This window comes from Mastomys coucha, unplaced genomic scaffold, assembly GCF_008632895.1.
Source record: "Mastomys coucha isolate ucsf_1 unplaced genomic scaffold, UCSF_Mcou_1 pScaffold5, whole genome shotgun sequence".
Lineage (NCBI taxonomy): Eukaryota > Metazoa > Chordata > Mammalia > Rodentia > Muridae > Mastomys > Mastomys coucha.
This window is the reverse complement of record NW_022196911.1, coordinates 101032331-101054048: the sequence shown is the minus strand read 5'-3', so window position 1 is coordinate 101054048 and position 21718 is coordinate 101032331. Positions and strand designations below refer to the sequence as shown.

Genomic DNA, 21718 nt, shown 5'->3' with positions numbered 1-21718 from the left:
ACCCAAAAAATACTGCAACATGTAACAAGGACACATGCTCCACCATGTTCATAGCAGCCTTATTTATTTTATTTTTTATATTTTAATCTTCCTCCAATGTCTTTTTGAGAAGATAAAACTTTAAAAATCCTTATATAACTTACTGAAGACACAGCAAGAGACACAGCAGTTTTATAACACTCACCATCAACTGGCAGGGTTTCTGTTAGGTCTTTAAGCTCTGCTTCTGTGAGTTTAATCTCCATTTCTTCCAGGACAGTGTCTACGTTTTTGACATCAACTTTCCCTTCTTTGGAACAAACATTAGATTAGAAATGTATGGAGCACAAATAATTTAAAACATTAATCACTACACACCATTGCTTGATTTAATGATCGTATGCTCATATTAAAATTAAAAAACTTGATGCTTCACATATTTATATCCCAATATGAACATTAAAAGCCCAGTCTGACTCTGTGCTCTAGAGAGCAGACGGAGTTAGTAGAGTTCAAACACGAAGATCAGCACCTTTCTTTCTCCCTGAGGGCTGTGGCTGAACCTAACTCATGCTGCACTCTGCGTGCTGAGCCTTTGTAGGGCCTCTTTACCGGCCATACTTTCCGAACAAGAAAGCCTATTTGAGCTTTCTGAAGCTTCAGGTTAATTATTATCAGTACTGCTTGCTGAATTAAACAAAACAAAACAAAACAAACAAGAACCCGGGAACTTTGACCTTGCTGCAAAAATACATGAAATAATTCTTTTGAAGTAAAACTTGAAAAAATTTCTAATTTATTTTTGTTTAAGCAAAGATAGTGTCTAGGGTACTATTTTTCAAATTACAAATATACTTCAAAATGTAAGGAAATGGTCTATAAACAAGAAACAGGATTCTCTATCTAATGAGTTACTGTCTGGACCATGAGATTCCTTGAGAAAATTCTCTTTTCTTACTAATTCCCTAACTTACCATTGAGAGATTTTACTTCATTCATCAATCTTTTCTGGAATACCATTTCATCATCTATAATAAAATAATATTTATCACATATTTTTTGTAATATAAAATCATAAAAACTAAGTATGCATAAATAAGTAATATTTATGTCATGAATATTAATGTTTTATTTCACAACAGAAATACTATTAAAGACAGCATTACATGTATTATGATTACATAGAATTGGAACATTATATTTTCTTAGATATTTATATTACCCCACCCTCAAATACACATGAATTTGAGAATGGAAAATTTTTGTTTTCTGATAATTCTACAGTCTGGCATTGGCCGCCATGTTTAGTTGTTCTACAGTGTGTGAAGCACACACACATTTAGTAAACTTCTACAATAGTGAATCATATATTATTTTTCTTCTTTTATTTCCTTCCTAGTTTCTCACTCCTCTTTACTTTCCCCATATTTTCTTGTTTATACAACCCAAAGCCCTTTGCATAGGTCTAATAGCACCAAGGACTTATGGCTGGATTTATACTGTAGCGATTTCCACAGAGAATTAAGTATAAAAGCTCCTTTGTTGTCTATTGATACTCATGGGTGACGTTTCATTCATGTGTTTGAGGCTTACCGTCCACAGGGAGGACCTTCAGCAGATCAGAGATCATCTTCTCTGTGAGGTCAATGCCCATGCTTCCCAGAATGTATTTCAGATCATTGATATCAACTTTATTACCTTTGAAAAGACAGCAGTATTGTCATTAGGTAAACCAGATATTTAACCATGGTTGTAAGGCATGTTGTACAAACTAAAGTCTAATGTTTAAATAACACTTATCTACATAAGCCAATAGAAGGAACATTTAGAAATTGTCCTGACTGGTGGTTTGAATAAGAGATTTTTTTTTTTTAAATTTTGAAGATGACAAAATGGCAGGGATAAATGTGTATATAACTCAGGAATATAAGAGCCTAATCAGAAATAAACAGATATTTCTATGAGTATAATTCTTTTGATTTAAAGCACAGGATTTAATGTTCCAAACTGGCTGGTGGTGGCACACATGGGAGGTGGAGGGTAGGGTATTGGAATGGGCAGTGGGGTTGGGGTGAGGGTGAGGGTGAGGAGCTAACCTGGTCTACAGAGTATTCCAGGACAGCTGGGACTACACAGAGAAATATTGTCTTGAAAAACATGAAAAAATTAATCAATAAAATTAATGTTCCTCACAGTAACAACATTTTGAGTCTTCAAAATTTATCCAGCTTTGTCTTGCCATTTGCTATGTTTCTAGTATATATGTTTTTGTATATAATAATAATAATAATAATAATAATAATAATAATAATAATAATAATATGTGTGTATATTTATATGATAATGAACAAAATCCTGCTAACTATAGAGTATCTCCAGAAATGAGAAAAACATTTAGCATTTCGGTACTAAAGTCTTGATAACCTAGTGATAGAGTATCTGAAGCAGGAGCCAATTAATTTTTAAATTGTTTTAACTATGTATGTGGATGGTGTATTTGCCTCTGCCTCTCCCTCCTTCTCCCTTCCTCCTGGCAGCAAGCCCCTAGGATCTACATGTCTCTGCCCCCATCACTTTGGGTACATATGTGTGCTCCGTACCCTACTTCTATGTGGATGCAAGGGATTTAATTCAGTTTCTCACACTTATGTGACAGATTTTTTATCCACTGAGTTCCAAGTCCAGGCCCCAAGGTAAATTATTCCTTGATTCAAGGAATAATTATTCCTTAGATTCAAAATGCAGAATCTAAGCAGAGACTGAAGGAAAGGCCATCCAAAGACTGCCCCACCTGAGGATCCATCCCACATGCAGACACCAAACCCAGACACTATTGCAGATGCCAAGAAGTGCTTGCTGACAGGAGCCTCATACAGCAGTCTTCTGAGAGGCTCTGCCAGATCCTGACCAATACAGATGCAGATACTTGCAGCCAACCATCGGACTGAGCACAAAGACCCCAATGGAGGAATTAGGGGAAGGACTGAAGGAGCTGAAGGGGCCTTATTTGGCATCAATGGGAGGGAAGGCCTTTGGTCTTGTTAAGGCTTGATGCCCTAGTGTAGAGGAATGCTAGGGCAGTGAGGCAGGAGTGGGTAGGTGGCAGGGGGGAGCGCCCTCACAAAAGCAGGGGGAGGAAGGATGGGATAGGGGGTTCCTGAGGGGAAATTGGGAAGGGGGGGGTCTACTGGCTGGTTTTGTGTGTCAACTTGACACAGGCTAGAGTTATCACAGAGAAAGGAGCTTCATTTGGGGAAGTGCAGGATCTCCATGAGATCCTGCTGTGGGGCATTTTCTCAACTAGTGATCAAGTGGGGAGGGCCTATTGTGGGTGGTGCCATCCCTGGGCTGGTAGTCTTGGGTTCTATAAGAGAGCAGGCTGAGCAAGCCAGGGGAAGCAAGCCAGTAAGGAACATCCCTCCATGGCCTCTGCATCAGCTCCTGCTTCCTGACCTGCTTGAGTTCCAGTCCTGACTTCCTTTGGTGATGAACAGCAATGTGGAAATATAAGCTGAATAAATTCTTTCCTCCCCAACTTACTTCTTGGTCATGATGTTCATGCAGGAAAAGAAACCCTGACTAAAACAGGGGATAATGTTTGAAATGTAAATAAATAAAATATCCAATAAAAAAATAAAAGCTAGTGTATACTACTGATAAAAGCTGTTTAATACAGCGTAGGATGAGAGTTTCGGCATTATGTTAAACGTACCCACCTGTAAAAGCTTTCATTGCATCAACCAACTGTTTCATTTCAACTTCTTCAGCATCTGTAAGAAAATAAGTATGTATATGTGGACATGATCCCAAGACTCAGAAAACATGAATCATGACATTAAATTAAATAATATTTATATACTCTAGCATTTTAACATATTTTTAAATACTTCATAAGCATGAATTAGGGGCCAAACATTTAAACATGACAAATATAGCCTTTAAAATGTATTTTTTTATCATTTAAAGTAATAAAAATTTCAATAATAACAGGATAAAATCTAAAGAAGATTGCTTCAAGCTTACTAGGGCTGTTTACAATGGACAACTAAAAAACCATTTTTAGAGTTTTTTTGTTTTTTTTTTTTTTTACGTGTATGAGCACTTTGGCTGCATCTACAGAGGACAGAAGAGAGCATTGGATCCCTTGGAACTGAAATTCTGGACAGTTTTGAGCTGTCTTTTGGGTGTTTGGAATCAAATCCTGGACCTCTGTAAGAATACTGAGTCCTTTTAACTACTGAGCCATCTTTCCACCTAATTGACAGTGTCTTTGTTGTTGTTGCTTTTTGTTTTGTTTTTGTTTTTGTTTTTGTTTTGTTTAAGAAAAAGCACATGATATATATCAACATTTTAATATAGATTTCAGAAATATCCCCAATATAATTTGTCTATTCTCAGTACTTCTTTGACAAGGAGACAAACTTCTTTAGTTTATTTACTTGCATTGTATGTACAAATTGCAAATCATTTTGAGAACATTTTTGCTGTCACGGTGTGAGTAGACATTATGCAGAAAAGTGTTGCATTCATACCCCACGTTTTTTATTTAAAATATGATTTATTTGGGGGTAGGCAAAATTTTACATGTTTCAAAAGTCAAGTGTTACAAAAGAAACATTTCATGATGTGACTGTCCAGGGATCTCATGTACCCCATCTCCTGGCAATTTTGTTTACTTTAGAAGTAACTAATGTGACTACCTTCCCTTTTATTTAAAAAAAATAGACAAATAATAATTGAACACACCTATAAAGCCTAGTGTGGTGTTTTGAAATAAGTATAGATTGTAGAAAGCTAATCATGTATATAAGTCATTAATGCACCTGCTTGCTTTGTGATTAGAATGTTAATCAGTTTCAGCAATTTAAAAATATACGCTATTATTTTTTGAAAAGACTTTTTGAGATTATAATATACTAAATGATTTATCCCTTCTCTTTATACTCCCTCCTTATATACTCCCCCTCCTCTCCTTCACATACGTGGCCTCTTTTTCCATTAATTACTATTAAATGAATATCCATTGAATATCCATATGTGTGTGTATATGTGTATGTATATATAATGTATATGTATACATGTATATATGTGTATATATGTTCCTAAATATGTCCTTCTTAGTCTGTATGATGGTACTTGTATGTATGTTTTCAGGGCTCATCATTTGATATTGGTTATCAGTTGATGTGCTAGCCCCTAGGGAAGACTCTCATTTGTGGCATTCCTTAATTGTCTATAGCTCTTTTTGTAGGTGGAGGCCACGTGGGCTTTCCCCATCCACTTTGCCATATCCATTGGTGTTGTCATTGCAAAAGTGCATGACTCAACAATGCTCCTATGGAACCAGAACTTTGAACCTTTTGAGCATATCTCCCTCTTTTCTTACCCCACCTCACTCCAATCTGGAGTGTCCTTTTAGTTCTATGAGTTATCTACGTTAAGCTCCAACCTAGACATAGACATTCAGCATCTGCCTTTCCATGTCTAATTTTCCTCTCCTGAGTTGATTTCTCGGGTGCCCTCTCTCAGCACCAAGAATGCTAACAGAGCTGGGTGGTGCATCTAGGGATTTGGCCCCCTCTTCTAGGTCTCCCGTATACGTGACTACATCTATGGTATTGTTTGTAATGTCTCCCACTTCTTACTGATTTTGTATGTTTTAGCTTTCTTATTTGTTTTTCATTAGGTTAGCTAAAAGCCTCTCAACTCTATTTTCCAAAGCTTAACCTTTAGCTTTGTTGACTTCCCCGTTGCTTTCCTAGACTGTCTTTCACTGATTTGTACTATAGTCTTTATTCATAACCTTCTATGTTTGGACTAAATTTCCTTTTACTACCCTGAGGAATAACTATAGGTTGTCTATTTGAGATATATCCTCTTTTAAAAAGTAGTCAGTAATCTTTCCTTTCATTCTTCTCTGGGAGGGGTTGAAGGAGAAAATGGGGAGTGGATATAATCTAAACATACATTATCCATGTATGAAATGACAAAGAAATATAAATAATATGTTTAATTAACAAATGAAAAATACTACAAATACCACCACCACCATCATAACAACAACAAAACAATCTAAACAAAAGAAAAAAAAAACTCAAGTCCCAGTATGCCTGGGTTGTTAGAGCTTTACATACTGACCGCTCACTGGCAGGTTCTTGATCATGTCTTTATATTCCATGTCTGAGAGTTTCAACCCCATGCTTTTCACCATTGTGTCCAGTTTCTTGACAGAAGCCTTCCCTCCTTACAGGGAAAAAGATCATGAAGAGAAATCAATGACAAAATGTGACAAATCCAATTATTTCATGGCTATATTATAGGTTTCTTAGTAAGACTTTCAAGGTCCATAGAGGTCAAATTAAGTGCACAAAGTCATAACAGTGAAAAGTAAAACTTATTTTCTAAGTTTTTAAAAGAATCAATCATATTTCAAGTGCTTCTAGAGATATTCATATCTACCCTCAGAACGACACAAAGAAATGCCAACTGAGGATTTTGAAAAGTGCACTGATCATTGTTTCTCTGATGTCTCCATAAACTTTCTGAGCTCTGGAACAGATTTTTAAATTGTTAATAATTTTCTTTGTTATTTGTTGTTCAGGCTTCCACTTTATTTTCTGCCTTGCCACTGACTTGAAAGTCCAGTGTAAAATGGTGCATTGAAGAGTCAAGTGGACTAGGTTCTAGTAAGCAGACAGCAAACACAGATGAACAGGAGATACACAGATACACGCCAGACTGAAGAACTGGAAGTTCAATAAGTATAAAGTGTTATAAATGGAAGATATTGAGTCAGATGTAACTGCTTATCACTTACTTTTAAGAGACTTTATTGTGTTTGTCAATCTATTACGGTAGAAATTTCCATCAGCTGTAAGAAAAAACACAATTTAAGACAATAGAGGATGAGTTAAGGTCAATATTTGGACTCTTAGCTACTGAGCCATCTCTCTAGCCTTCAAAGTTAATATTTTGACCTAATACAGTATATTACCATATTTTTAAACAGATAATTCATATAGATTATAAAGTGAAAGGCAAACTTTCAAACTTTCAGAGGAAAATATAGGATATTTTATGACTATAAAGTCATAAAAATTCAAATCTTAAAAATTAATTTACGGGCTGGTGAGATGGCTCAGTGCGTAAGAGCACCGACTGCTCTTCTGAAGGTCCTGAGTTCAAATCCCAGCAACCACATGGTGGCTCACAGCCACCCGTAGTGAGATCTGGTGCCCTCTTCTGGTGCTGTCTGAAGACAGCTACAGTGTACTTATTTATAGTAATAAATAAATCTCTTTAAAAAAATTAATTTACATAAATTAAAAGGCATATTTCTCAAGATGAAAATGTAAAGCCATGTCAACATCAAGGAATATTTTAAAAATATAAGCAAAAACTTAGTATTTAAAATGGGAAAGCAAAGAAAGCCACCTTTCTTACACTTCCTTTATAAATACAGTTTTATTGGTACATAGCTATACCATTAAAAAAAAAACCCTATGAACCAGGGATGATTTTGGCTTGCATCAAGAAGGCTGAGCAGTTTTGATAGAGGCAGTAAAGCCTAGAATACTTGCCACTTGGCTTTTTACAGAAATCATTTGCTTGCTTCCTGGCATGGAATACAAAGAACTTTTTATAAACAGTGAGAAAAATAGATGCCAACTAGCAAAATACAAGGCAAAAATCACAAGATGAGTACTTTTCAAAGGGCAAAGCAACTGTTGATAAAAATATGAAAGTTATGAAGACAACAGTTTTTAACCCCATGGATTAGCAGGTATTTGACAGGTATTTGAGGCCCTGGGAAGTGCAGGGGGAATTCTCCTGGAGCAGGTGTGAGTCTCTTAAACATTCTGGGCTCTCTCTTCCTTTGGATGCATGGCAGGATCCCCAACCAAACTCAGCTACATTTCCAAGGACGTTTCTGCCCTAGAATGTTTCTTTCCCTTTTGACAGTCTGACATCTTAAAGACAATAAAAGAACATAAGGAAGGCCAGCTAGATGACTCAGGGTAAAGGCATTGGCTATCAAGATTCATGACCTGAATTCATTCTTCAGGGAACACATCATGGAAGGAGACGTGTGTACATACTTAAAAGTGATAAAAAAAAAATGTTACAAAGGAACATAAGGAAAATTCTGGAAGTAATCTGTTTAGTACCTTTGACCATGAATGGCCATAGTACTATGGGTGAAATGTGTACAATAAATGCACATGAGTTTCTGAATATCAAACCTGTAGTAGAAAAACATGAGTAAAAGCATAGGGTCTCTCAATCATAACAAAAAAAATATAGGACAAACTACTTGAGAAATAATGATGCAAGTATTAGGTTAAAGGAAACTTGGAGTGATAACTGAAGTATGTACATACTCAGTATTTAGAATTTTAAGGAGGTATCCACTAGAAAAATATACAGATTTATTTATTATCTATCTATCCATCTACCTATTTATCTATTTTTATGTATATGAGTGGTCTTGCCTGCATGCATGTCTGTGTACCATTCTTCTGTGGCCAGCAGAAGCAAGAAGAAACTATCAGATCATCTGGGGCCAGCTGCATAGATGGTTGTGAACCACCATGTGGGTGCTGGGAACTGGGCCCCTAGTCCTCAGCAAGAACAGCAAATGCTGCTTTCCGCTGCGCCATCTCTCCATTCCACACCCCGCTCCCAGAAAATATTTTAGATGTCAGTTTGCTTTTTTTTTCTTTCTTGGAAGTACAAGTCACTAAAGTGATGAAGATCCAAACAAGACTACTATTCCTCTTTATTATAAGGAGCCTTTCCACAGAAAAGCATCATTTTTATCTAAAGAATTGAAGAAGAGTTAAATGGCATAGCTGGGCTTGCTCACACAGCACGTTTGGGCCATCTGATCTTAATGTCTCCATGGCCATCAGAATGAAGCTAATAAAGTCCTCCTAAGTGAACCTTCACCTAAGTACCCCTGTGGCTACAGCAGGGCTTACCATCAACAGGGAGGTTCTCCATCAGCTCTACGAATTCCTCTTCCGTGAGCCTCAATCCCAGGCTGTCTAGAATATCTTTTATGTCTCTGATATTTTCTTCTTCTCCTTAAAAACACAGAAAAGGTGACAAATTCAAATGTTACTCTGAGAGTAGGTGATATTTTAAAATAACTCTTTGTGGGGTTAGATGGCTGAGCACTGGCTGCTCTTTTCAGAGGAAGAGAGTTTGATGCTCAGCACCCATATGGAGGATTGCAGTCTTTAACTTCAGTTAGAGAGAATTTGATCACTTTTCTGACCACTCTGGGCACCAGGCATACATGTGGTGCACTGACATATATGCAGGCAAAACACTCATCCACATGAAATAAAATTAAAATATAAATGAATAAATATTTTGTGTATAGCCCTGGTACTGTCTGTACTTTGATGCCAATTCAACTTTTCCAAGAGGGGCTACCTGGGATGAGGAGTGAATCATGTATTCAGGACTTCTTGTGACCCTTCTAATGAATAAAGAAAGCAATCACTGGGCAGTAGGCAGAACTTCCGGGTTGGAGGGAGGAAGAGAAGAGACAGGAGAGGGATACGGGCTTTTGGACAGGGACAGAGGACAAGATGTAACTACAAGTGACCCCCAGTTTTGGTGGCAAATCTGCCAGGATTCGCCACCTGAGGATTTAGATTTAATAAGGCTTATAAGATTAGGATTCTAGGTGTTGCGCACAGTGACTGGGTTACCATTGATTCTGAACTAAGCTTGAGTGGTATTTTCCTTCACACAGAGGTTCAGCTGGCTCCAGAGAGAAAGGTACAGTGGCAAAGCATGGGTTTGCAAGAAGTGCACCCCAAAAGGGAATTATGAAGCAGGGTTGGCGTGGTAGCCATCCACCTGTGGGAACGTAGCAAGCTGGGTGGAGAGATATCAGAGCTCTAAGTCAGAGAGTCTCCACGACATGAGAACGGCCCACTGGGACTCGACAACATAGCATAAATTGCATTTTTAAAATATTTCCCACAACATAATTAATTTTTTTGTGTGTGTCAGATGCCATGGCACATGCTTCTAATTCCATTACTCAGTAGATGGAGCCAAAAGGATCGAAAGTTCAAGCCTAGCCTGGTCTATATATAGTTTGAGGCTAGCCTGTGCTATAAGGACAGCCTGCTTTAAAAAGGTGAAATGAGGAGCTGGAGAGATGGCTCAGCGGTTAAGAGTGTTGGCTACGCTTCCAGAAGACCTGAGTTCAACTCCCAGCACCCACACGACAGCTTGTAACTGTTTGTAACTCCAGTTCCAGGGGATCCAACATCCTCCTACAGACACACATACAGGCCAAACACCGATGTGCATAAAATGATAAGAAACAAATCATTAAAAACAACTAAAAAGAATAAAGAAAAGAATGACCAATGTGACTATTCAGTGTTACTATCAACTAGTAAAAGAACCGAAGTGCAGGCCCCACCTAGCCACTTCTAATTGGAAAGCGGTAGGTTTCTTCCCCTTGTCCTCGTAAACTGGGTAACTTCAAACGGACATCAAGCAGAGCACAGAGTTAAGCATTTATTGAAGAATTCAGTTTATATTTTAATTGTCTGGATAATTTTATAATCAGAAGCTGAATGGGCTTGTTATTCAATTTATGAAGTCTATATTTTTTTATTAAATTCTACTTCATAGTTTATAATTTTATACTTTTTAAGGCACAGAGTACTAAAATTATGTCAGTTAAAAATATACAGGATGAAATCTCACTATTAACAAAGAACAGTTAGAAGAATTAACCTTAAAATATGTATAATTCAAACTATAGGTATAATTAGATGTAAGCAAAAGTAGAAGAGAATAGAGAACTCAGGATAGATAAAAGTGACAGCCTTGGATTTAGAAAAAATCATGTCTCACCTACGAGAGTGTTTACTCCCGTCATCAAGTCATGGAAATTAACTTTCCCGTCACCTATAAGAACAGATATTAGGATATAAATCTCATCAAAGAGAAAAATATGCAAATAAAATTTTCTTGACCCACAAAAATTACCCCTATTATGTTTGAAAATCACCTTTCAATTTTAATGACCAGCTCTTTGGGAATCATGACATATTAGTAGAAGGCACCCTGTTCCCGTGTCTTAACCAGGAAGTGACTTTAAGGATGTCAGTGTTGTCATAATAACTCATTTTGTGTGCTTTTCTAGTTATGACTGTGTCTTACTATTAAAACATTAATTAAGAAGAACACATGAACTAAAATGCCAATTAAAAGAGAAATATTTTTAGATGAAACTAAGTCTGGGCAGCTTACAGAATCCGTGAATATTCCAATGGGATGACAAAGGGTGAAGCACATATATGCTGAACACTGCTGTGTCCGAGACCCTTGCTAGCCCAAGCCAGCCCAAGCCCCCAAGGCAACCTGAAGTCACTCCATTTCCACTGCACGTTTGCAAGCCTAAATTTGATGATACAAGTAATTTGATAATTTACTTTCTGCTTATTTGTTCTTTACTTGGAAGGCTCACTGGAGGGGATGCTCACCCCTCCCTGGAACTGTCTATACTATGGGACACCCAGTTGATCTTCAGCAGTTGGCTTCTGCTGGGTGTTTTGAGCACCTAATTTGATGGTCTGTCTGTCTGTCTGTCTGTCTCTCTCTCTCTCTCTTTTTTTTTTTTTTTTGCTTTAGACTGTAACATACTGAATAAATTCTAGTAATCAAATCCCAAACAGAAATTTGTGCTTGAAAATTAAAATACCAACCTTAAGGAAACAACAAGGTATACAAGAAAAGTTCAATAAACCAGTTTGCAAGCGGCACTCTACAGAAGGCAGAGTTGGCAGCTCTAAAGCTTACCATCAGCTAGTAGGTTTTTTTTTAGAAGATCAATCTCCTTTTCAGTAAGGTTGATTCCCACATTTTCTAGGGCAGTATTTATTTTATTTTGTTTAACTTTTCCTCCTTAGAAAGAGAGATATATTAAAATGAGAGATGTTTTAAATATTAGAAATATATTAGCTGCATTATATTAAAATACAAAGTAAAGAAAATACAATGCATTTCTAGATACTAATGCTACTTTTAAATATGAATGAACCTTTAGAACTCTGTATTAAACAACTTTATATTTGTAAAACTCATATAATAGTTTATGAAGTTATGATTGAAGACAATGAAATGCATAGCCAAGGGATTTTGAAACAAGTACTATTTGCTTCCACAGATATTTAAAAAATTTGATAGACTTGGTTTACTCATATTTGAAGATAGTTTTTGAGTAGAGATTCTTAAAAATAGAAAAAAATTGTGCTGGTTTGAAAATACATACCTGTCTCTATAAACTACCTGAGATGACTTCAGAGAGCTCATGTTCTGAAGCTGAACATGAATTGGGGCTGGGAGTGTATAGAGAAGAAAATGAAAACTTGTAATTGTAAACCAAGGGGCCAAAAGAGAAGACAGATGTTAGCTAGCATGGGGCCCATGGGATGAGAGAACCATCAGGGAAGTGACCAGTGAGGCTTCTGGCTACCAATGCTTCATTTAAAATTTTTTATGTACATTGGTGTTTTGCTTACGTGTATGTCTGTGTGAGATTCCAGATACCCTGGAACTGGACACTTGTGAGCTACCATGTGGATGCTGGGAACTGAACCTGGGTTCTCTAGAAGAGCATCCAGAACTCTTAACTACAGAGCCATCTCTTCAGCCCCAAAGTGCTTCTTTTTTTTTTTTTTTTTAACAGTGACATTCAATTTACTTAGTGATAACATTTTCAAATTTAAAAATGTGAAACATGAATTGTCACACTAAGTTTTTTGAGAAATATTCTGGCTGTCTTCTTCCAAAAGGCCTCAGAATGCTAGGAAGCATCCTTCTTTCATCTGGGAAGCATCCGTCCTGCGTCCTCTCAGCAAGGGTCAAATGTAGAGCTCCTAGCTCTTTAATTATCCCCAAATTCCACCTTTTTTTTTGAAGTAATTACTGGGAAACTCAGGGGAGGAGAAATTATTAGTTATAACCTTATGTATTTGTCCGGTTATCCTTAGCTGAATGTCACTAAAAACATGTTCTAGCTAAAGAAATCATAATGACAGAATGGACCTCATTCTACCAAGCCAAGTAAAGGCACATGCCACCAATCCTGATGGCATAAGTTTAACCCCTAGGACCCACATGGGGGATGGAGAGAATCAATTCCCACAGGTTGTCCTCTGACCTCCTCATGTACACCATGTCCACCCACACAAAATAAGATCTTTTAAGAGGAAAATAATGCTTAATATCCCTGACAATGGGTGTGGTTAATTTGGGGTCACCTGCACTTCTCTAACTGATCAGTAATTCTTATTATTGTCATCAAAACTTTATCTATCTATCTACAATGCAAATGACAATTTGACAACTTAAATACAGGAGATTGTGTTGTGAGACTTTTCACAAATATAAAAAGAAGTCACTCATTGTAGAGGTAAAGGGCATTTATAATAAAGAAGGTAAATTGAGAAAGTATGAGATGAGAACCCTAAAACACAAGCTAGACATCAATTCTCAAACTGCTCACTACTCACCTTTGAAAGACTTTATCCCACTCAACAATCTGTTCTTATAGATCTTCCCAGATTCTATAATGAAAAACATGTTTAATGCCAAACAAAATGTGATACAGATGCTCATGAAACATACATTTCTTTCTCCTTATTATAATCATTTTCATAAATTTTTTTCAGAGACATGGTTACTGTAGCAACATAGGCTGGCCTCGAACTTCTTGCACCTCCTAAGTGCTGGTGTTAGAGACCTAGACAAACATACACACTCAGCTATACACAATTTTTTATTATTTAGTGAATAAATGTTTTTATATCCCAATAAAACCTGAAGAATTTAGAAATGAGAACTATCAGTCTCAAAGACTATGTAGTTGGACACCTGAGATAATCTTCATTTCTTTATTTTAGAATTCCACACATGAACGCATGTGTTTATATCACATCCATCTGTCTTGAGCTTCCACTGTCCCCTTCTTAAGTTTATGCCCCTTTTTCCTCTACAGTGGTTCTTGTCATAGAAACTGTTGTATGTCTTACCTAGTCCAGTCAGTGTTGCCACACATGCATGGGCATAGTGTCTGCTACTTCAACACAGGCTTGTCCATGAAGAAAATGGACTTGCCTACCCTCAGCAGCCTTCAGCAGCCTGTAGTTCATGAGTTCTCAGTTTTAATAGGCTCAGCTATGCAAATGCCCATGTCTTTTTTGACTTTTCCCAACTGATTCTAAAAATTCCTTTCTATTAGGTCCCTCCTTTGGTTTTTCTTAGTAGACTAGTATTGCACCTGTCATTCTCTGCACAACAAAACTTCATTTTAACAAAAGAAACCTTGCCAGAGTCCTATAAAACTAAGCTCACCATCAACAGGCAGCCCGCGTATCAGACTCATCTGCTCTTTATCTGTCAGCTCAAGGCCCACTTTTTCCAGTAGATCCGGAAGAGCCCGCATGTCAACCTTTGGCCCTTTGAAAAATGTAAAATATTATCATCCCAAATGTTAGAGAACAATTATTTCAAGAAGCAATGTTAATCTGAGGGAAAATTTAAAAAACAGTAAAATACTCGTATACAGAATCAAGAGGGATCGTGTACCACATTTACAGAAATGCCAGAGTGTATTTTATGATCTGAGGATGAGTCAAAGGAGAGGGAAATAAATTTTATCTGCATGACTTCTAATTAAGCCATCAGAACCAGTTCATTTATGCATCTTACCAGAGGGCACTATATATTGTCTTTCTTTACAGTTTTTACTAAGTTGTGTTATTTGCCTTTGACATAGATAGCAACTGTCTTTTATGGTTGTTACTTGATGTACTCTGGATTGGGCATTTATTAATAACACTTCAGTAAATGATAATGCCAGGGTAACTACTCTAGAAAGCTGACAATGTTAGTGTTCTACACATTTAGCCAGCAAAAGGGCAAAAGCTCACATTTTATCAAAATTAAAACAAAACAGATCAGGGAGAGAATAGTAGAACAAGGAATTACACTACTGTATAAAGCCCCAGGTTTGGTTCTCACTCACCTGTAAATGTTCTTAATCCCTTAAACAATTTGTTCAATGCAACTCTTCCATGCACTATTAAGAAATTCAAGTAAAGAAATATATCACATGATGCAAAAAAGAGTAAGAGGAAAATATTCTAGCAACATATTCAATAATTTCTGCAGCTTTATCTTCTTCATAAGGATGAACCAGGATGAAGAAACAAACTGCTAAAAATGTAACAATTTCACCCATGTGACCATCAGCCATGTGGCCATCATTTTGGTCACAGTAACTTGAACTTTCCACATTCAAGGGGTAAGACCCAGAGGCATTGATGCTAAGTAACTTTTATTCAGATCCGACCACTACGACAGGGTTTGAGTATGTTTTATACTACTGCAGAGTGTTTGGAGATTACTAACCATTTGCTCATGTCGTAATTTCTCAATCGGTATTTACCTATTTTTTCCTCCCAGGCAGATTCACTTATTCTTCTGAAGTGTAAGTGATAACTGAGAGGTGCTTCTGGGTCAGAGGATTATACTTACTGCTCTATTAATATTGAGTCAACAAAGAGTGACATCACTGCCAGGGGTATTGATTCTCCTAATAGGTGTAAAGATTAATGTAGTCAGAATAATATTAGAGACTGGTCTTGTGGGGAAGAGACTGAGAGAAGGAGGGAGGGAGGGAGGGAAGGAAGGAAGGAGGGAAGGAGGAAGGTAGGTAGGGAGGGAGGGAGTGAGGAAGAGACGAAGAGACTTATTGCCTTTCGAGTAGTTAATAAAAGGACAACAGCTCATTCCATGGCAGTAGTCTAAGTTGTATAAAAGGCATCATGTATCTCCAACAAACATTTGAAAACGTTTCATAAGTAGAACCTCAGCAGTAAATTAGTAAAGCTCAGCAAGACATAGATGCATATTTATACAAGATTACTGTAAATGCTAATAACTAATGGAAAAACTCCATTAAGAGTTTGATGAAAATATGTAATTTTGACTTGATCTTATCTTTGTAAAAGTAAATATGTGCCTACTCTAGAACCCAGGTACTTTAGAGTATAAACTTCTAAGTAGGTATCTATGGAAATTCTTTGACATGTGCATCATGAGGCACACTTTTGGAAGGAATCATTGTAGCAGTGAGAACTAGAAACAATGGAAATATCCACTAAATAGAAAAACTGTAAGAAGATTGTGGCATATTCATGCAGTAAAATATTTATAGCAATAATAAAGTGTTACTTTTTTTTATAAAGTGGCCTTTGGGGGCATTTGGGATTCAATATTGAAGTAAGTTCCAGAAAATTTGTGAGACATTGTAAGATAAGATTTTAATAAAATTTACAAACAGGTAAATGCATATCTATTTTGAAATATGTTCAGGAACACACACACACTTATTTGAAACATGTGCTTTCAAAACAAGGGGCCTATAAATGCAAAATCTAGCATAGCAGTTTACTGAAAAAGGTATGAGAGGGAAGAAGGTCCCATATAATGCAGGAAGCACTGTTAATGCCTAAGTTACATGAAGTAGTTATGGCTTTTATTACAAATACTTCATAATACATGTTATATAAGACATATTTTACATTTCCAAATATCATATTTAAAGAGATGTATTCAGTATCAACTGTATTCAAACTATGCGATGTTTCCTTAGCATAACTCCTGTCAATCATTGGTAGAACATTTGGCCAGGACTTAAGTGTTCCTGGCAAAAATGAGTTGGCAAAAGTATGACATTGTCAGTTAAATTCATTTAGTTACTTTTATATTGCTCCATCCTAAACATGTCTTTTATTGTCTCACTTTTGTTTGTTTGTTTGTTTGTTTGTTTGTTTTGAGACAGGGTTTCTCTGTATAGCCCTGGCTGTCCTGGAACTCACTCTATAGACCAGGCTGGCCTCAAACTCAGAAATCTGCCTGCCTCTGCTTCCCAAGTGCTAGGATTAAAGGTGTGCGTCACCACTGCCTGGCATTGTCTCAGTTTTTATATCTTAAGGAATCTGGATGATTTGAAAAAAGTGGAAAAAATACATTTAGATAAACCCGGAATCATAATTATTTTTTTATGTTTGAAATTTTGCAATTTAAGCATTTCCCACTATTTAATACATAGTAAATGAATCCATAAAACACAAGTAATACTGTTAGAATAAACAGGTACATTTACATAAATGTATATATACATATCTTGTGAAGGCCACAGACATCAGTGGCATCAATAAAATGACACGGCACGTGATCACAAGGGGTACTGTTAGCCCAGAGTTCCCTCAGTTTCATATGCTTCTGTTTTACTCATTTGTGATGAAGTTACTCTGTGATTTGATACAGTTAAGAGTAACCATCATCCAGGCTGGAGAAGCTGGAGCCCAAGAACACAATGCTTCAACTGGGATGCTCAGAACAGAGTGATGGGCCAATCATGCTCAGAACAGAGGAATGGGCCAATCATGCTCAGAACAGAGGAATGGGCCAATCATGCTGGGAGAATCCTCCAGGGTCCTTGTCCTGTGCCAGGCTTTGCCATGGCTTCATGGCAAAGGAATGTGCCCAACCTATTATGCTCTCCTGTTCCTTACTTTGTCTCCTTGAGTGGTGGCAATGTCTGGATTAAGTGGGATTAGTGATTGTGGAAATGGTCATTTCAGTAGATGGCTGTGAAATCCCTCCTACCCCTACCCTTAGCATTCATTGCTTCTCACTATCACTTTCCATGTGATTTATCTTTAATGTTTTAATTGTACTGTTACTCTCAGATGTCTTCTACATTTTCCCTTTCCCCCAGCTCTTCCCATTCCAGTAGAATACCTGAATAAACTCAGCTTACCAGTCTTCAAACGGCAAGAACTGTGTCATGAATGAACAAACATCAGGTCATCACCTCCCTTCATATCTAAAGACATCCAGCTGTGCCTGATGCACATTTAGGAGTAAACATCGACTACCTGACTATGTGCACAAATTCCAGATTTCTGAGCGACTTCTGAACATCTTAAATGCTCACCATCAGCAGCCAGGCTCTGCTTCAGATCCTTGATTTCTTCGTCTGTGAGCTTCCACCCCATGTTTTTCAAAACCACATCGATTTTACTGAGATTAACAGTCCCACCTAGGAAAATCAAGAGGAACTAGTAAAATCTGATGAGTTCTAATTCCAAAGTTCTTCATTTCAATTAAGGTTTCTAGTTTTAATGAGACTCTTTGGGCCACAAAGGGTCAATAATGAGCTTAAAAGTGGGATCTATTTCCTCAGTTTGAACTACAGCTGCTTGGTTTACAGACCTCCATGGAACAGCATAAAGTCTCATCTAGTCAACACTGTCAAGGTGAACTCAGTCAATGGCTTTATTCCTTTTCTCTCCCCCTGGCAGTAGAGATTGAGATCAAGCCCTTACTCATACAAGCCTAGCACTCCACTGCTGAGCTACAAGACTAGCCCCACTATTAATTTTCAAACAGACAGTCATCGATTCTATTTGTACTAGTAAAGATGTCATCTTTTCATTAATAAGTAGTTCTGACTTGTTTACTTTGTAAGACCATCAGATTATCCCAACTCCTACCTAAATTATTCCCTTTGCTTCCCATTCTTATACAAATTTCTTTTTCAACAAACATGAATGTAATAAAAAAAAAGTAAACAATCCAACAATGTAAACATTTTCTGGTAACAAAGGCAATTAACAAAGAAAGACAAATTAAAACACAGGTAAGTTGATGGGTCTCTTCCACTTCTTCTATGCACTTCACTTACGATTAAAAGACTTCAAACCATCCATTATCCTGTTCTTGTGGACTTTTTCTTTAGCTGTAAGAAACATAAATGAGGTCACACTTAAATGAATCATGTAGAAAGTCACTAAGGCAGCAAAAGTCATAATTTAAGTTAAAAAAAATTAGTACATTGTGGGGCATCGGTTCTCCCCTTCCACCATGTGGGTACTGGGGGGAAAAACTCAGATCCTTAGGCTTGTTGGCAAGCGCTTCTACCCTGTAAACCATCTTGACGGCTCCCCACCATTTTTGAGACAACATTGCTAAACCTGAAGCTTGCCATTGGCTATCCTGTAAGCTGCCTGTCCTATCAGCTCTCCCTGTGGTATTAAAGCTTTAGCACACACTGCCATGCCCTGCTTTTTGTGTGAGTACTAGAGATTTGAACTCAGGTTCTCATACTAACACAGTCCTGGTTATTTTTCTAGTGCTGTGACAAAACACTATGACCAAGGTAACTTATAAAAGATATCATTTAATTTGGGGCTCACAATTTTAGACAGAGTTCATGACCATCATGGGAAGGCACATGGCAGCAGGCAGGCAGGCATGGCGCTGAAGCCGTAGCTAAAAGCTCACATCTTGAGACACAACCATGAAGCAGAGTGAGATAACTGGCAATAAAGCTCACCCCCTGTGAGATTCCCCCCTCCATCAAAGCCACACCCTACAATCCTTCCCAAAAATTTCCACCAACTAGGGAACAAGTATTCAAATGTAAGCCTATGAGGGCCATTTTCTTTTTAATCACCACACATGGTAAGTGTTTTACATATCTCTCCAGATTATGGATATAGTTATTTTAAGATGAAATTATACTATTCATTTCTTATAAATTATTGACAATTTTTATTCTCTACAAACCACATACTTCATAAATTTGGATATCATATACGGTGATACTTATTTTTAGTTGTGACTTTCTTTTAAAGCTTTTTTTAAAATTTTTAAGAAGTTATTTTATATGCATGGGTGTTTTGACAGCATGCATGCCTGTGCACCACATGTATGCCTAGTGCCCACAGAGGCCAGAAGAGAACATCAGATACTCTGAAATTGGAGTTACAGATGGACATAAGCTGCCATATAATTGCTAGGTAAAAAAAAAAAACCTCAAGTCCCTGGAAGAACAGCCAGTGCTCTTAACTGCTGAACTATCTCTCCAGTCCCAACATTTACTTATTTTTTATTTTATTTTATATGTGTAAATGTTTTTACATGAATGTGTATATGTGTACCTGATGACCAAGGTGGTGGAAAGAGAGCATTGGATCCCTTAATGTATGGTTATGAGATGCCATGTGTGTGTTAGGAACCAAACCTGTGTCCTCTACGAGAACGATGACTGCTCTCCATCACTGAGCCACAACCTGAGGCCCTTCCCAACCTTTTAACCTTTAAAAGATATTTTCTCTCCTCCTTCATTGTCAGCCTTCTGGTGCTCATGTATGTCTTCAACTGTTTCATATTAACAAGTAACTGAAATCTATCTATCTATCTATCTATCTATCTATCTATCTATCTATCTATCTATCTATCTCTATTATCTGTCTATCATCTATCTATCTATCTGCCTACTTATCACACACACATATACACATATAATTCCATTGGCATGAGATAATTAATCTGAATAAAATTTGAAAGTATCTTTGATGCATTTTAGAAAATCCTTATACATATTCTCAGAAGCAGTAAGAATGTACACTACAATCATGACAACATTAGCATTTTAAAACACTTACAAGTGATGGGTAGACATTCTATCAGCTCTTTCTTTTCCTTTTCTGTGAGAGCTATTCCCATTTCATTCAGAACATTTCCCATGTCTTGGATATCAATGTCTCCCCCTTGAACATCATAGAAACAGGCATATGTTAATGTGGAGAAATCTGTCCTCCCTCCAAACATATATTAAGGTCTCTTCAGCTACAACAGCTATATTAATGCACACAAATATTCTAAATGCTCACAATTCTCACTAATTGGGACAGAAATATAATCTTTCACTATTAACAACATGATAATAGACATAAAGATGCAGTTTACTGGAGGTAAACTAGTATAATGTGGGTAAAGACTGCATTAATTTTATCAGAATACCATGTCTCTTCTAATTCTCAGTAAGAAAAATAATTTTATCTTTATGAAAAGCTGTTTATAATTTTGTGTGCTAATTTAAATTTTGAAGTTAGTGAAAATTTATCTATCAGGAACTTGTACTGAACTAGTGCTAAAATGCAAATGTACTAAACTACAATTGCAGGTAGTTCACTAACATAGAAGGAAGACAGTAGAAAAACCAATATAAAATAATAGTATAAGTATAAATATATAATTTGATATAAAATTGACGTTAGCTTTATAGAGACCAACCTGTAATAGTTTCTACTGTTTCTAGCACTTGACCAAGATGAATCTTTCCATCAGCTGCAAGAAAAATCATAATTAGCACAAGAGATTAAAAGTTAAGAATTGAAGCCTATCAGCTTAATCTGAATCAATCAAAATTTCATCTATAATAAGGACAAGAATCTAATCTATGTTTGGTGGAAGACTGGCAAAGAAAACATTTTCTATGTTTTATGGTCACAGAAATGTCAGAATAATAGACTAATGGTGTTAGAAGGGGATCTGGAAAGCCATATTTCTAGTGCAAGCCCCAGGTTCTTTCCAGGATTTATGCTGTCAATCAAATTTCATTAGTGTGTGTATGTGTGTGTGTGGGTGTGTGAGGGGGGGGGAGAAACGGAAAGGGAAAGCGAGAGAGAAACAGAGTCAGAGTCAGAGACAGAGACAGAGATTTTCCATGTCTCAACTTGCAATTTTTCTGCCTTGGCCTCAGAGTGCAACTACACCAGTGACTCATGATTAGGTACATTCACCTTTATTGCTATTTTACCTGATAACTTGGAATGAC

General features: G+C 36.9%; 1 protein-coding gene across 2 annotated transcripts in view; it reads right to left on the bottom strand.

The window, feature by feature from the left end:
* The window catches only part of Efcab3 (EF-hand calcium binding domain 3), a 316604-nt gene that overhangs the window by 226785 nt on the left and 68101 nt on the right, over window positions 1-21718 (bottom strand). For both annotated transcript variants that reach the window (XM_031352655.1, XM_031352656.1), the window contains exons 28-43: window positions 21175-21228; window positions 20544-20648; window positions 18779-18832; window positions 18029-18133; window positions 15047-15100; window positions 14374-14478; window positions 13533-13586; window positions 11818-11922; window positions 10870-10923; window positions 8961-9065; window positions 6797-6850; window positions 6118-6222; window positions 3696-3749; window positions 1573-1677; window positions 954-1007; window positions 185-289 (exon numbers count right to left, since the gene is read on the bottom strand). In XM_031352655.1, the coding sequence (XP_031208515.1) occupies window positions 185-289; window positions 954-1007; window positions 1573-1677; window positions 3696-3749; window positions 6118-6222; window positions 6797-6850; window positions 8961-9065; window positions 10870-10923; window positions 11818-11922; window positions 13533-13586; window positions 14374-14478; window positions 15047-15100; window positions 18029-18133; window positions 18779-18832; window positions 20544-20648; window positions 21175-21228 (1272 nt within the window). The remainder of the gene's footprint in view (window positions 1-184; window positions 290-953; window positions 1008-1572; window positions 1678-3695; window positions 3750-6117; window positions 6223-6796; window positions 6851-8960; window positions 9066-10869; window positions 10924-11817; window positions 11923-13532; window positions 13587-14373; window positions 14479-15046; window positions 15101-18028; window positions 18134-18778; window positions 18833-20543; window positions 20649-21174; window positions 21229-21718) is intronic.